This window comes from Phalaenopsis equestris, unplaced genomic scaffold (genome assembly GCF_001263595.1).
Source record: "Phalaenopsis equestris unplaced genomic scaffold, ASM126359v1 Scaffold000002, whole genome shotgun sequence".
Lineage (NCBI taxonomy): Eukaryota > Viridiplantae > Streptophyta > Magnoliopsida > Asparagales > Orchidaceae > Phalaenopsis > Phalaenopsis equestris.
In genome coordinates, this window is record NW_018164444.1 from 57101995 (window position 1) to 57118466 (window position 16472).

Genomic DNA, 16472 nt, shown 5'->3' on the forward strand with positions numbered 1-16472 from the left:
CATAATACATGTATGTATTGCGTTTAAGCTCGCAAGGCCTATCACAAAACTTAAATCAATCTTTTTAGACTAGACTCAAGCTGATAATATCGAAGCCGAGCTCAAGAGACTAGCAACTTTCCTTGTTACCCCGAGCTGTATTATAACTGCACATAGCATAGATTCCCTGAAGTCTAAACTTATTTTCTTGGAATTCCTTGTGGACGCTCTTTAATAGTTTCATGATATTTATGTTGAAGCTTTCTCTGATTTTTTTGGCATAATACTGTGCATCACTGCATAAAATCAGCTGTTTTGCTTATGCTAGTTTGTTTAAATCTCAGAAAGACGAACAAGATGCATAAATCTGCCATCCGTCTTCAGAATATTGTTTCTTTGAGAGTATTGGAGCAAAAATCTTTGCGTTCTGCAGGAAGCAAACAGTCTCATGCAGCTACAGGTCACCCGACATCTCCAATTGTCTTTCCAGAGAAACGGGGACATCAGGTTTCTACTGTTAGGGATGATCCTTTCAAAACAAAGGCTCAGGAACATTGTGTGGATATAGACGAGCTGTCAGATTTGTTGGGATATGATATTTTCTCAGGTAAGCTTGCCCTTGTCAGGAGATCTAAAAGCACAGGTACTAATGAGCAATCGGGTTCCGGATATACAAATCCATCTAGCACTGATGCAAAACTTACAAGCAAAGCATTGACCTGGGGATCTCAAACTTTACTTCTTGAGGATGTAGTATCTGTAAGTGCTATATAAATTTCTGATCGTTTATGAGAAATAGAGTGTGCTCCAAATATTATAAGCTCATCCAACCACAAATTGATGTCCTTAGCATATTATTCATCAGGTTAATTTACCAAGTATGTCACATCGTGATCTATTAAATGCTTACTTGAGACTTTTACTTTAATGCGTAGTTTGTGTAATCCTCTTTGCTTAATGACATTTATTTGTTTTCTTGTAGACATTTCTAAGTTGCATGCTTGCGATTTTGATCTGCTTCTATTCCAGTTTTTATATTTTTGCTCTTTAGTGCATTATGATGAAATGTGATAAAAAAAGCAGATATTGTGGTGGACGTTTGATATATTGATTATTAAGAAGGGAATAATTAGGTGTAGAGAATAAAGTAAATGAAGAGAAGTGGATTGAGAAGATTTGAATAAAGAATGCTTTAAAGGAACAGAAACATGATGCTGGGAGAGAAAGTATGAAGAAACTAGGAAGGGAGGAATCAAATCATTGATGGGTTTCCGAAAGAAATACTTATTTTTATTGCATTATCAACCATATGATTACAGTCTGATCGGAATTGTTAATTGTAGCCATAAATTCACGCACTTTCTAACCCTACTAAAAATAAAATATTGAAAAAATCCAAATTGGCAAATGTGAACTAGCGGCATAAAATATGATTATTTTGACACAAATATGACTCAATATTGATAATTGAAAATAAACATCTTGCCTTGCATTATAATCTGTTGCTCAAAGCCCTATTGGTGCTTCTAAAGCAATAAATTTTGATAAATCTAAAAAGAGTCTTTGCATTACTGCTTGTTCTCATCCCAATGAGAATTGATTGTACTAATGCTTTGAAAGCAACAACTAGATTGGTTGTCTTCATCTCGTTAGGATTTATTAATAAACTGATGATATTTCATTGATAGTGTGGATCATTCTACATCATTTATTGTTTTTCAGTGGGTAATATTGAAGTTGCCCCTTTATTTAATCAAGCAGGTTCTAACAAATGTTGATTTAGTAATTCTCGCAGGTATCATACAATACTGGTTTGCGATATTTTAATGTGCATGCATATCCTCTTAGAAAAAGATCTGGTGGGCTTTCATGTATTCTTAAGCCAAAGAGATGCCGAAAGGACTTTTGCTTCTTGGCATCTAGTTCAGAAGAAGCCATTCAATGGGTTTCTCGGTTTGCAGACCTGCAGATTTTTGTTAAATGCTCACCTCATCCTATGAATTCGTCTAGAAAGAAGTCAGCGAAGGATTTGGTTGCAAGCATTCCTTTGTTTGATGAACCATATATAAAATGTAAAAGCCCACCCAGAATATTTGTGATTCTTAATCCACGTTCTGGTCATGGCCGTTCTAGCAAAGTTTTTTATGGAAAAGTGCAACCGATATTTGAGGTGTGTTAAGCTTAAGAAGTTATGTTATTTATATATATTTTGATGTGTAAGCAGCTAAAATTCATGATCCATTTATTATTATGGCGAACTGAAATTTCTCTTCTATTTTGTGCATATTTTTCAAAATACAGGTTATAAACATTTATTACACAGGTTAGATGAAATCTCTTACATCGTAGTTTAGATTCTTTGCTGGGCTATTCCTATGAAGGGAAAGTATTTACTAAACTTTATTAAAATCTGGTTTTTTCTCAATAGATACACGTTTTTTATTGGAAATTTTAAAGATTTATTTATTATGGTTATTTTTGTGTAGTTTTGGCTCTTAGAGATATCCATTGCATGAATCCTCCTACCCTTTTACCACCTATTATGTTTGACTGTTTTCTTTGACAGTTTTTATGATTTATGCTTGGGCTGTCCTACTTCAACCACAAGTTCTGTTTGCTTGTGCAATGGAAAACATTGATTCAGTTATGTTTCAAAGATCTTATCTGTTGAATTATTCTTGCATAGCTCAACAATATAACATCCTACTTGGGGATAGAATTAAACATTTATATATCTAGTTGTAGCGTATGATATCTTCATTTATTGATCTTGAGTCAACACATTCTTTAAACATTATTCCTGATCTCTTATGAAAGTTTTCTGGGAACTTACCGCTGAGGCTGAATTGAGCTTTTCAAGAGTTATATAAACTTAGACTAATGTGGTTACTTGTAATTAGGTGAATCGTGAAGGAGAAGTGGGGACAAATATAGTGGAGACAAGAAAAGACAGCAACGGAATAGTAATTATAATGTGGAGAAGATGGGTCTTTTAGCATTCCCTTGTCGGGCATTACAAAGTCCTTTGGTTCTGATAGGTTTTTCTTCTATGGGGTAGTAATACTTTTTAATTAAGTTAATCATAAAAAAATTGATATTACGCATTTACGACACTTACTTCACAAATGTAGTATGAGAGACACCTCACCACCCTTGAGAGCCTTAACCTAGAGTTTGTTCTCTCATTTTCTCCATTCTATGTTAGCATGAGACAAGACCGAGCCCCGTGCAAGTTCCACATGCCTGAAAAGCTTAAGCGGTTCAAGAGCTTCCTGGTGCATCATCAACAAACCCAAATAGAAGAAAAGAAAGGAGGAAGTCAGCTCCCAAAACAGGTAGCGACTCACAAGAGCCATTCCCGCATGTATAGACGTTCAAATAGAGTGTCTGCGAGCTTTGAAAGTAGGGAACAACTTGTAGAAACTATTTCCGCACTTGAGAAGTGCTCAATTAAATGCAATTGAGCATTTGCTAGCTCCAGTAGAAGAGAATCATGCCCTAACCGAACGAAGAGGAGAAGAGGAAAGCTATGTGCAATTTTTCCCCTATCGTGTGGCAATTTATGCATCCGAGGGAGCTCGTCCAAGCTCTTCATGCTTTGGGCACAAAAATCGGGAAATACAGTGAGAAGGAAAGGTTTTGTGGCTTAGATAAGAAATTTGAAACTCATTTTATTTTTTTTTTTTCATTAAGCATAGAATAATACACTATCCCGAGAGATATAAATATTATCTTTGTCATTAAGCATAGAATAATACACTACACTATCCCGAGAGATATAAATATTATCTTTAAATGGATCTAATCATTCGAATGAAATTTTTTTTTGAAATTTGTGTTTGCATAACTAAAGATTTTTCTTCTACCTTTCGTGTATAAGATTTATTTTATTTATTCTGCGGCTTGCCATCCTTACAAGAGTAAGCCTTTATAGTTACTTGCATTCAAGAATTGTGGACTTCTGATTATACTCTCGATTAAAGTATTGCATCATATTGTGTAGGATTACAAGATTGGTGTATTCAATATTGATGTTTAAGGACTTTAAATTGATAGATTCAAGGTTTGAAAAGATTTGTTCTTGGAGCTCAATGGTTGAGACTTATAGGTTGATGGCGATGTGTCATTGGCAAGAACCCGAAAAATGGTTAACCAACTCTAGAAGAAAGTATACCTTGTGGATAAAAATTGTAAGATTGTTGAAAAGGTTAGGTTTTGATTTAAAGGTTAGATTTGTTTGAAAAACTTGATTGATTTGAACGTTTGATTGAACCTGAAAGTTTGATTGAAGTTGAATGCTTGATTGAATTTAAAGCCTAGACTAAGGGACAAGATTGAACAGAAAAATTTCTAGATGGAAGTAGAGCCATAATCCTATAATAAGCATAGACTCTATAAGCAGATTAAGTATGTGGTCTAACTTAATTTATGAGCATAAATCCTTTGGTCAAGATGCCCATGACTTTTCATCATCTCGAGTTCATTGACATCCTTAGACTATCAACTAACGAGACAATCAGAGGTCTTCACTTAGGGTGCGTTTGGGGCAGCTTGTGTGTTTCGGATAAACTGCTTATCCTGAAACGCGGCCCGCGGGCGGGCCTTGGAATTCGGTCTGCGACCTGCATTTTGTGTAAAAACCCAAATACAATTTCATATAAGCTGGCGAAATGAGCGAACCAAACAATACGACGACGTTTTGAAAACGTCGTCCGCACTTATAAGCTACCTCAAACGGGCCCTTAATATCATTGCGATGACGACCATAGATCCTCTTATGATTAGGTGGTTTGAGGTGCATTTGTCAGTAAACCTGAGCTACTTCATTCTAAAGCACCTATATAATCTAAGGGGGTAAATATTATTTATTTTATATGTCCTAGTACTTAAAGTTAACTAGGGGTACCTAATAAACTAAACTTGGCTTCTAGACTGGACTATTTGAGTGAGTGTGGTCCTGAATTTTGTTTCTATGTTTCTAGGGTTCACAATTGACCTACCTAGGGGTAATTTCTATTATTTAAGTTGGTGAATTTTAGGTTTATTTTGTGTTTTTATATTTAATTCATGGTTTGGTTCAACTTCTAAATAGTCAGTCAACATAAAAATCAGAGTATTCTATGTTTAGAGTTTTGCATTCAGTTTTCTATTCTTAGTTGGTGTTCTGTTAGTTTTCCTCATTATTTCGACTTCTAGCGTTGGTTTACTGTTTGAAGCTCACATGTCCGAAAATTCTCATATATAAGCCATTCAATGCTTACATTTTTCATTATTAAGTTTCATATAAATGCTTAATTTTTAAAATTTTACTTTCACACATGAAAAAGGTAGTTTTGATATATATATATATAAGGGTTTCGCCATGGCGATCCCTGGTTATTACTCCAATGCTTCTCTTCGTCGATCAAACTCTCTCGCCATTGTTGACGTGTGTCCTCGTCTGTTGCTCGTGCGTCATCGACTTTGTCGATCGAATCGTCTCTACTTGTGCGTCGGATGCGTCAGGCTCCCTCCCGCTCCTTCCAATAGTCGCTTCTCGTCCTCGGGCTCGAGCTGAAATCGCCGGGACTTCGCCGCTCCTGCTCGTTTCGGGTTTCCGCTCCTTTCAATTTGCTCTGAGACCGCAAGGGCTTCGTTTTCGCTCTCGTTCCCTCTTCCGGGTGTCCGCTCCTTCCAATTTGTCCCTCAAGCTGAGATCGCAGGAGCTTCGTCGCTCCCTGTTTGGGGTTTCCGCTCCTTCCAATTTGCTCTCTGCTCTGCTACGCTACACCTCCATCTATTTGGAATGACTTCAGACAGATCTTATGCTGCTGCACTTGTGGGCGTCTACGCCTCAAATACACTTAAATCATGCTCTTTCTCTCCTTCATTTGTGTGGGCGGAGGACATCAAGAAACCCGGTAGGAAGAATAGGAAGCCTGTCATAATTTTTACAGAAGCTGAATGTATTCAATTTGCTTCCTTCCGTCGATTGAATTTGGTCGGAAAATTTCTGTATGACCATCCCAAAATGGAGTTGATTCATAAGGAATTTGAGCTTATGCACCTTTTTGGGGAGAAAATTTGGACTATTAGATGGAAATCATATTCTTATATAACTAAATAATGAAGAAGATTACACACGCTTATTTGCTAGAAAGATAATCTGGATTGATAACAGAGCAATGAAGATTCTGAAATGGTCTGTGGATTTTGACCCACAGACGGAACCACCAATCATTCCAGTTTGGATTTGCCTCCCTGGTCTGAAATTTCATTATTTTACTCAAAAAGTGTTGTACTCTATTGCCTTAGCTTATGGTAAGCCACTCAAAACAGACATTCCTACTTTTAATCTTTCTCGTTCATCTAAAGTCAGAGTACTTGTTGAAAGAAACATCACTTCACCCGCCTATGAGGAAATTTAGTTGGGCACATAGCATCATGGATATTGGCAAAATGTAGTGATTGAGCTTTTTCCTTCTTATTGTTCAAACTGTCGTATGTTCGACCACTCCAGTTCTCAATGCCATCATTTACACCCCAAAGACAAAAAAAACACAGTGCTCTGTCAGCGATTTCATCTCATCCTTGACATTATTGATCACCAAAAGGATATCCCGGAAGACGTCACTATTCTCGCAGGAAATATGACAACCATTCAGTCCCCAGTTGTAGCTCCCCTGTATTTGGAACCTCCTATCGTGGGGGAGAGGGTGATTCTTCAGACCCCACATGCCCTAGAACTTATCACCGATAATGTAGGTGACAATACTTTATTGCTTCACTACCGCCTCATCAGGTTGAGCAAGCTGTTAATGGTACTCAGACTCATGGGATCATGATGTGCAACAGCCTACACCTGTCCGACCACTTTTGGACAAATCTACTGATCAGATGAGTCAATCATCGGATGAGGAATGACTGTTCTACACATCCAGAAGGAAGAAGAAGAATAAAGATCTACTTGAGCTCAGAATCTGATGGATGATATGTTGGTTACTACGGACAATGGTACTCACCTTAGCAATTTGTTAACCGGCTCACTTTCGAGGACTAGAGGCAAAGGGAGAACTAAAGTGGGACGGCTGTAACACTTTTGCGCACTTTTATGGCGTTTTGATTTTTTACCTTTATGTATCTTTGTTTTATTTGAATTTTGTGTGTGTTGTATTGTGTGAGTTGGGCTTTCTTTTAGGTCATCTCATACATCATCTCATACAATTCTCATACAATATTTTTGTATCTTTTCCGTATTAATATATTTGCCCTCGGGTTTTTTTCAATATTTATATATATATATGTGTGTGTGTGTAAATATTTTTATCACACAAAGATGCTATTGAGCATGCAAATTAATTAAGAAAAAAATCTGTTAAGTATTAAATTGCTCCAAACTTATATATTTTGGTGTGAAACTTATAAATCACATGTTTTTGAACGAAAATATGTTCGTTTGTGAGCTAAACATATAAATATGTCAAATCTTATATAAGTTACTTATTTATGAGGATGATTTGCAAATATGTTTAGTTTGTATGGAAATCTATGTATATGGTGAGATGATGGAGGCTTTGAAGATCAAAATGTTTGCTTTAGTTTGAAAAAGATTTATTTAGGTTTGAAATTTTTTTTTCATTTTATTTTTATATAGGTTTTATTCATATTTATTTAGTTTGAAAAAATGTCCTACTTTTGTTTTAAAAAAATTCACTTAGATTGTTTTATTTCAGTTTTGAAAAAAGAATTATTTAGGTTCTATTTTAAAAACGTTTTGTTTAGGTTTCTTTTAATTTTGAAAATTAAATATTTATGTTTTAGTTGAGAAAAAGTTATACTGAAGTATTGTTTAGAAAATGTTTTACTTGAACTATTTTTTGAAAAAAGAATGGCTTAAATTTTGTTTTGTATTCAAGTTCTATTTTGAAAAATTTTATTTAAGTTTTGCTTTTGAAAATAATTTATTTAAGTTTTGTTTTGGAAAAAAAAATTATTTAGGTTTTGTTGTGTGTTTAGGTTTGTTGAAAAGGTTTTATTTTTGAAAAAAACTTATTTAAGTTTTGTTTTGAAAATGTTTTATTTTGAAAATATTATATTTAAGTTTTATTTTGAAAAGATTTTATTTAAGTTTTGTTTTGAAAAATTCATTTAGAAAAGCTTTTATTTGAGTTTTGTTTTGGAAAAAAAGCTTTATATTGAGAAGGTTTTTTTCAAGTTTGGTTTTCAAAAAGTTTTATCGGGGTTTCATTTTGAAAATAGTTTTATTTAGATTTTATTTTGAAAAAAAATTATTTATCTTTTGTTTTGAAAATATTCTTATTTAGATGTTATCTTGAAATAAAATTTTTAAGTTTTTTTTAAATTATTAGGTTTTCTCTTGAAAAACAATTATTTAAGTTTTGTCTTTTAAAAAATTTATTTAAGTTTTTTTTTTTTTTCTGAAAATATTTTTATTTAGGTTTTGAAAATATTTTGTTTAGATTTAGAAGATTATCTTTATTTATTTAGAGATTTATTCTACCTTTAAAAACTTAAAGTTGAATCATTTTAAACTTCAAGAAAATAAACTTTCGTTGATATTTTGAAGTTAGAGCACACATAAATTTTTATTATATTATTCACTCCTTTTTTAGAACTCACTTAAAATTATATGAAGATAAATTCTTTTTAGAACAAACTTAAATTTATATAAATATTTAAGAATAGTTAATTTAAAACACATTTAAATTTGTATAAAATTTTATAGAAATAGTAAATTTAGAGTACTTTTAAATTTTTTATAAATTTTATAGATATGGTTAGTTATGGAACTTTTAAATTTATATAAATTTTAATGAAAATAGTTGTTTTTGATTGTTCAAATTTATATATTAACATATCATAATTATGTAAACCCTACAAATCTTTCTCTAACTACCTAACTTGTGAGAATAATCAGCCTCATGCGTGTAAGTACATGTTTGCAAACTGCACATCATAAACATGCTTTCCACCAAACACACCATGCCACAACTTATATTTGAAATATCATGATTTTATGCATGAAACCTAATATCACAATATGATTTTTTTGTTTGCTTTAAACATAGACCATCATAACATGAATTTTTGGTTCCGTTAATTGCCTTAGTAGATGAAATTTAAAAGGTGAGAGACATTTGGGCAAAGCTGAAGAGGATCTATGTTGGGGCTGAGAATCATATGAGGGTGTTCCAGATTCAGCTTAGGATAAAGATAGTGGGACAACATAATATATCAATTCAGGAGCACTCCATAGATTTGGAGTGGCTGTGGGTAGATTTTGATCACTTATCACTTATGTTGAGCTGTGGTGATCTAGGGAGCAAGAAGGGGGAGATCTTTGCACAAATGAGGACTATGCAACTTCTGTCTCATTTAAACCCGTCCTTTGATTAGAGGAGATCAGTTTTCCTAGCCTAGGTGACGATCTTATCACTGGATGAGGCCATCACTATGATGATATAGAAAGAGAGTCACTTTAATCAATAACACTCTGAGCAGAGTGAACTTCCAAGTACGTGGTCAACTTTGATTGCCTCGAGCTCAGGTATGACAGATGTTTAGGGGGGATTTGCAAGTGCTACTACTGCGGTGAAGTAGGCCACTTAAGGAGAGAGAGACAGGTGGTCGCGGTCGTCGAACAGGCGAACCAGACAAATTTGATGGTAACAGAAGTCGAGAGAGAGACTGGTGTGGTCTTTACCGATGAGGTTCATGAGTTTTTGGAGGCGTTGAAGAGGAAGCTGAAAACAACAGTTATGAACCTGAATGCATTCACCTCATCATCATCAAGGGATAACATTGCTACTTATACTCACTTTGACAAAGATGCTCATGATACACATGTTCTTGTTGCTCTTTCTATCACAAAGATTTTGGTGCATCTCAACATGTGATATGTACTATTAGAGAGTTTTTTTCTTATGTTCACCTAACAATTTCAAAGAGCATCCAGACTGTTGATGACACAACACAACCTCTAGTTAGTAACGGTACAGGGAGGTGTACCGATTTTATGAGTTTGTTCTATTTTTTGCATGCTCATTCCTTTGAAATGAACTTCTATCTATTGGTATTATTCTCCAACTAAAATGTCTTGTTTCATTTAATATTCCAAAGGTTATCTTTCAAGAGTAAGGGATAGCCGCCTAGACACTTGGGATTGGAACGTGACATAGTGGACTTTTATACTTAGATAGAGAGGGGATTGACTCAACTTTGACATTCATGGTAGACGTTGCTGAAGTACGGGGATCTGCGGGGGATGTGTTATTGCTATGTCACATACCCATAAGACACTCTTGTTTTAGTTTACTGAGTCGTTTGTATTGTCTTTATATGAAAAGAAAAATAAACAAAAACTTATATGAGATGCTTGTGACTTTGACAAGATTATTAGGAGCTCTTATATCAGTTATGAGAATAGGAGTTCTTGTGGGTTTGATTTGATACATTCTGATGTTTGGGGGCTTTGTTCTACGAGTTCAATGAATGATTATCAATATTTTGTGAAATTTATGATTGTTTTCTCGTGTTACTTTGCTTTATCTGATGAAAAACAAGAATGATGTGTTATTTTCTTTAATGATTTCCACAAGGCAACCCAGACTCAATATGGCGCAGTTGTAAAGGTATTGAGATTTGATAATGAGCGGAGTATACCAAGGCATCCAAGGAATACTTATCAGCCCAATGGGTACAACATCAAACCACATCCATACATACATACACAAAACAAAGTCACAAAGCAATTTATATCTTTTAGAGGTTGTCTGAAACATGATTGTGATGAATGTCTCCAAGTACTTGTGAGGGCAAGCAATTTTTACAGCTCCTCAATTGATCGGCAAAATGCCCTCGACAGTGTTGGATTGAAAGTCTCATTGTCAAATGTTGAAAAAAATAATAGTGAAATCCTCCCATTGAACGTATTTGAGTGTTTATATTTTGTAATGGACAAAATACCATCATCAAGGAAGTTGGATAGAGTTTGGGTCCTCACATTATCCCAAAAGCCATATTAACTATTTATAAAGGTTGCCCCCGTCTCAACATAACAATTATCAATAGTTCCCCTCTGATACCAATAATTTCCTACGTTATATCAACGTGTGATCACAACGTTCTCCAAAATTTTATCACGGCTTGAACATCTATTCTTTTTTCCTCTTATTCCTATCACTTAATCTTCCCCTCCCCTCTCTGAAATTGTGCTAATGACTCTTACAGAAGTTTGCAAACCAAGTTCGACACTTCCAACAAAAATTCGGCGCCTGCTACGACCACCGAAAATGATGAAAACGTCAAAACAGAAATAAGAAGGAAATGAATGTTTATAATAAGATTCATACTCACCAATTTCTTCTTGGACTCATCGTCGGGAATTGCGGCTCCCAGGGCCACCACTCACCTCTCTGTTAACGCCCAATACTGTAGCACAAGTCGCTGGACTCCTATAGGCGAGCGAAATGTAGTGTGGGAGAGGCATGGAGTCTTGATGTTAGAATAATTCCCTCTTAACTCTCAGCCGCATGTTCTCATTTGACCATTGCTTGCACGAGTAAGTGTGGGCGATCGGTTAACTGCAATGAATAGGCATAATTAGGATATAATTAAGGGATTGATTAGGTTAATTAAACTTGTAATTTCCGAATTTTATATCTCCCAATCCATTCAAAACTAATATATAATGCTTTATATCGAATCAATTGTTTTGGCGTGTAGAATTTTGTACATATAATTTGGTTGAATATTGAGGGGTGCGAAAATTAGGATACTTTTAAAATTTATTGAACTTTTATCCGATTCTCAAATTTTCGGCATTACAACTCCCTAATAAAAATTTCTTCCTTGACTTTTCTGATTTTACTTAAAGGGAGATATTTTTATCACATTTCTTCTTCTTTTTCCCATGCGGTTTCCTTTTTTAGGTTTGTGCTTTCACTTTTTTTATAAAAAAAATCCGTCTGTTCCTCAATTTTATGACATCAGTGTCTAAAATGCTTTTAGGCTTTTTAATATAAGTTAGATTCTCTTGCACATCAATATCTTCATGTGAAATCGTGTGCTTTGAATTTGAAACCCATTTTCTCAGCATTAAAATGTGAAACACGTCATGAATACGTGTATATCCACAAGTAACACTAGCCTGTAAGCAACTTGACTGATCTTTCTCTAATTTCAAAAAGATCGATGTACCTGAGACTTAACTTGCTTCCCTGACTAAATCTAGCTGCACTTTTCATTGGCCTAACTTTCAATAATATGAAATCTCCAATTTCAAATTCTACTGCTTTTTCTTTGGGTCATAATATTTTTGCTATCGATCCTGAGTAGCTTTGAATCTGTTTCTGTTTAATTTGATTTTCTCTGTGGTTTCATCAACTAACTTCGGATCTAATATTTGACGTTCGATCGCTTTGACTCAACTCAATGATTTATGCATTTACTGCCATACAATGTTTCATAATGAGCCATTTTGATACTAGACTGAGATGAACTCGATCATCGAAATATGATATTTTCATCTGCCTCCAGAGTTGATAACACAAAATCATAACAGATCTTTCAATACTTGAATTCTTCTTTCTGATTGTTTGTCAATTTGTGGATGAAATGCAGTGCTGAAGTATAATTGTGTACCTAAACGTTGTTGAATAACTTTTTACATCGTAGACATGAATCTTTCATGTTTTTCAGAAACGATGACTTTTGAATTTTGTGTGATCTGATAATTTCGTTGACATACAATCTAACTAACTTTTCAATTGAATTTGTTTGTCAGATTGACAAAAAGTGATCTGACTTTATCAGCTTGTCAATAATGACCCAAATACTGTCATGCTCCTGTCTGGATCGAGAAAATCCCCTAACAAAATTCATAGCAATTTCTTCCCATTTTTATTTAGGTATCAACGGTGATTGTAGTAATCAAACTTGATATTGAGATACATATTTAGCAATATCTTTCTTCATAGCTTGCCACCATAATATCAATTTCAAATCCTTGTATATTTTAGTGGATTAATTTTGTAATATAAATGTTGAGTTTCATGTAAGATCTTCTTGTCTCAAATCAAAATCAGTAGATATCCATAACTCTAGCTTGTTTTTGTTCACACCATCTTCATCTATTGTTATATCGACTCTCTTTCTCGAATGGATGTGTTTCAGATATTCACTATCAACTCTCTGAACTGTTATAATTTTATCTATCAAATTGGTTGCACTACCAACTAATGCAAATATCGAATATCGCTTGATCTTCTGATTTCCATCCGCAAGACATCAATTTTTTTTTCAAATCTTGCTCTTAAGTAATAATCCAGCTTGCACTGCTTATAGATATGCGACTCCAAGCATCAACTACTACATTTTCTCGGCCAGAGCAATGTTGTATATACATATCATAATTTTTCATCAACTCTAACCATCTTCACGATTTCAAATTCTAGTCTTTTTGTGTGAAAATGTACTTAAGACTATAATGATCAGTAAAGACTTCACATTTCACACTATACAAGTAATGTCTCCATATATTGAGAGCAAACACTACAACAACTAACTCAGTCATGCGTCAAATAGTTCCTCTCATGTGGCTTCAACTGTCTAGATACATAAGCTATTACCCTTTTATTTTACATTAGAACACATCCCAAATCTCTCAACGACACATCACTATAAATTTGGAACCCTTTTGGTACCTGACGTAATGGCTAACACTGGAGCAGCGATCAAATATTTCTTCAACTATTGAAAATTTTGCCCACATTCTGCATTCCACTTAAATTAGAAATCTTTTCTTATCAGCTTGGACAACAATATAGCTATCAGTGAAAAACTCTTTACGCACCTCCTATAATATTCAACCAAACCAAGAAAACTACGTACCTCAGTAACATTCTTTAGAGTAGGTCATTTTAGAATTGCCTTCACCTTTTGAAGATCCAATGAGATTCTTTGGCCACCAATAATATGCCTAAAAAAATATAATACTTCACAAACAAAATTCACATTTCGATAATTTTGCACATAATTGATTTTGTCTTAACAACTCCTATACAATCCTTAGATGCTTAGTATGATCTTCGTTAGTTTTTGAATATATCAGAATATCATCAGTAAAAATAATGACAAACCGATCCGCATGAGACTTGAAAATGCGATTCATTAGGTTCATAAATTCAACATGATCATTGGTTAAGCCAAAAGATATAACTAAGAATTCATGACGATCAAACCTGGTTCCAAAAACTTTCTTAGTTATAACTTTCTATTTGACACTGACCAGATGTTTTTTGATTTCAAGTGAATTTGAAAAAAATACAGTAAAACACTCTAATTGATCAAATATATCATCAATTTTTGGCAAATGACATTTGTTTTTTATTATCACTTTGTTCAGCTCTCTATAATTGATGCAGTCACATCGATCAGTCTTTCTTTTAGACAAACAAAATTGGAGTACTCCAAGGCGAATTACTTGACCTGATAAAACCCTTATCTATCAATCCTACCTGATAAAACCCTTATTTATCAATCCTTGAAGCTGACATTTCAAAATTTTAAATTCCTTTTGGAGCCATCCCATACGGAAACTTGAAAATTGCAAACGTCCCTAGTTGTAGATCAATGCCAAACTCAACTTCTTGTTCTAGTAGTAGCCTTGGCAATTCTTCAGGAAATGCATCAAAAAATTCTGCATTAACTGGAATGCTTTTCAATCCTTGCACATCTTTATTCAGCCTTCTAATTTAGTCAGTAATACTAGTTCATTTCTTCACAAATATTTTGCAACTTTTATTGTACTAATTAAAGAAGATTGTGCATTTTGATCACATAAGATATAGAATGACTCTGGGTGTGGAGGGAACCTCCTGCCTGCCTTTGTATTTTTTTTTTTTGGTTTTGATAAAATTTTCCTTGGGATTCTATAAAGGGGATATTGAATGACTTTCCACTAGGAAAATTGAGTTTCACTCGCCTTTTCCATCATTCAGTTGTAGAAAATGTTTTATCAACCAATCCCATCCCCAATATGGCATCGAATGTATGAATTGGAATGATAATCAAATATGCTTGCAATTTTTTATCATGAATATCAACATGCATGGCACATTTTCTTTTTGCAAAAAACTGCGTCCTGAAGGTATAATAACATACAATGTATGAGTAAAGTGCATAATATCAACATGTAAACTGACAACAAATTTATTAGAAATAAAAGATTGTGATGCACCTGAATCAAATAAAACAATATCTAACTGAACTCGAGGCAAAAACACACCGATAACAACTTTAGATTCTTTGGCTTCACGAGGTGTAATTTCAAAAACTTGGGCTTTACGGGTTGCTTAGTTCCGCGCTCTGAAATTTCACCCTTTGCTTGAACTGAAGACTTTCTCAAAAATTGAGTTTTGTTGAACCGACCGCCTTTCAAAAATTTTTTGTGCTGTCCTTGTCCTTGAATTATCAGTGGTCTGCTGTCTTTTTTCTTTTTTTACGGACATTGCATTTGGATACGCCTTGACTGTACATATTTGTAGTATTTTTTTGAACCAATCAAACGCTGTCCAAAGTGTATTTTTCCACATTTTTCATAAACTAACTTTTTATTACAACTGCTTCTGCTTACCTTTTGTTTTTATTTTTTTTACTTTAGGGGTTGTCTTCCTTGCTAAAATCCTTTCACTTACTTGTCTGAGGTTGCCAATGCTGACCGGAGAAATTGAACTCATTTTCATTTGATTGGCTCATTCAATTAGCACTTAGAAATCACAAATTTCAAATGACACCAAAGCCAACCTCAACTGATTTCTAAAGCCACGTAGAAATTTGTAATATTATTTTTCCTGGGGACTAACATAGTGAGGTGCATATCTAGAAAAAAAATTAAATTCTGTTTCATATTACATAACCAATCTGGACATCTGAGTCAGATTGAATAATTTATCTTCTAATACTAATTTGACTGAAGGCGGAATAAATCACTCTTTCAAGACTTTAATAAATTCAGATGACTAAATCTATGGAAGAGATGTCAGCTGAAATTTTTCTCTATGCTGCTTTGCTAAAACCACTCTCCAGTTTTTTAGAGAAATCATATAATCCAAGATTTTTCTGATCTTCAATAGGTAATCTTTAGCAACTGTAGGGTTACTGACACTCTCGAATGCAAGTGGCTTAAAAGACTGAAAGATCTTCAAATGCCGATCAACTTCTGCCCCAATTTCAGATTTGGACCCTATACTAGTGGATGATCTTTCAATAAGAGCTATTTTTTTAACCACTTAGGCTATCAATTGAATGATGCCTTGTAGCTCAGTTACCCTAGTTTTTTCATTTGTTTTGTTTTGATTATTATTTCTGCCCAAAATATTTTTAGTTCTTAGTCTGCTCTTGGCTTAAGAGACCGATTCATAGTACTTTCTGACTCACATTCAGACATATTTATCTGCATTGACAATAGTTATTATTCAAATGCAAATTATCGT

General features: G+C 34.1%; 1 protein-coding gene across 12 annotated transcripts in view; it reads left to right on the forward strand.

The window, feature by feature from the left end:
- The window catches only part of LOC110037272 (sphingoid long-chain bases kinase 1-like), a 48493-nt gene that overhangs the window by 12846 nt on the left and 19175 nt on the right, over nucleotides 1–16472 (forward strand). For all 12 annotated transcript variants that reach the window (XM_020741885.1, XM_020741877.1, XM_020741912.1 and 9 more), the window contains 2 exons: nucleotides 324–738; nucleotides 1775–2149. In XM_020741885.1, coding sequence (XP_020597544.1) covers nucleotides 324–738; nucleotides 1775–2149 — 790 coding nt within the window. The remainder of the gene's footprint in view (nucleotides 1–323; nucleotides 739–1774; nucleotides 2150–16472) is intronic.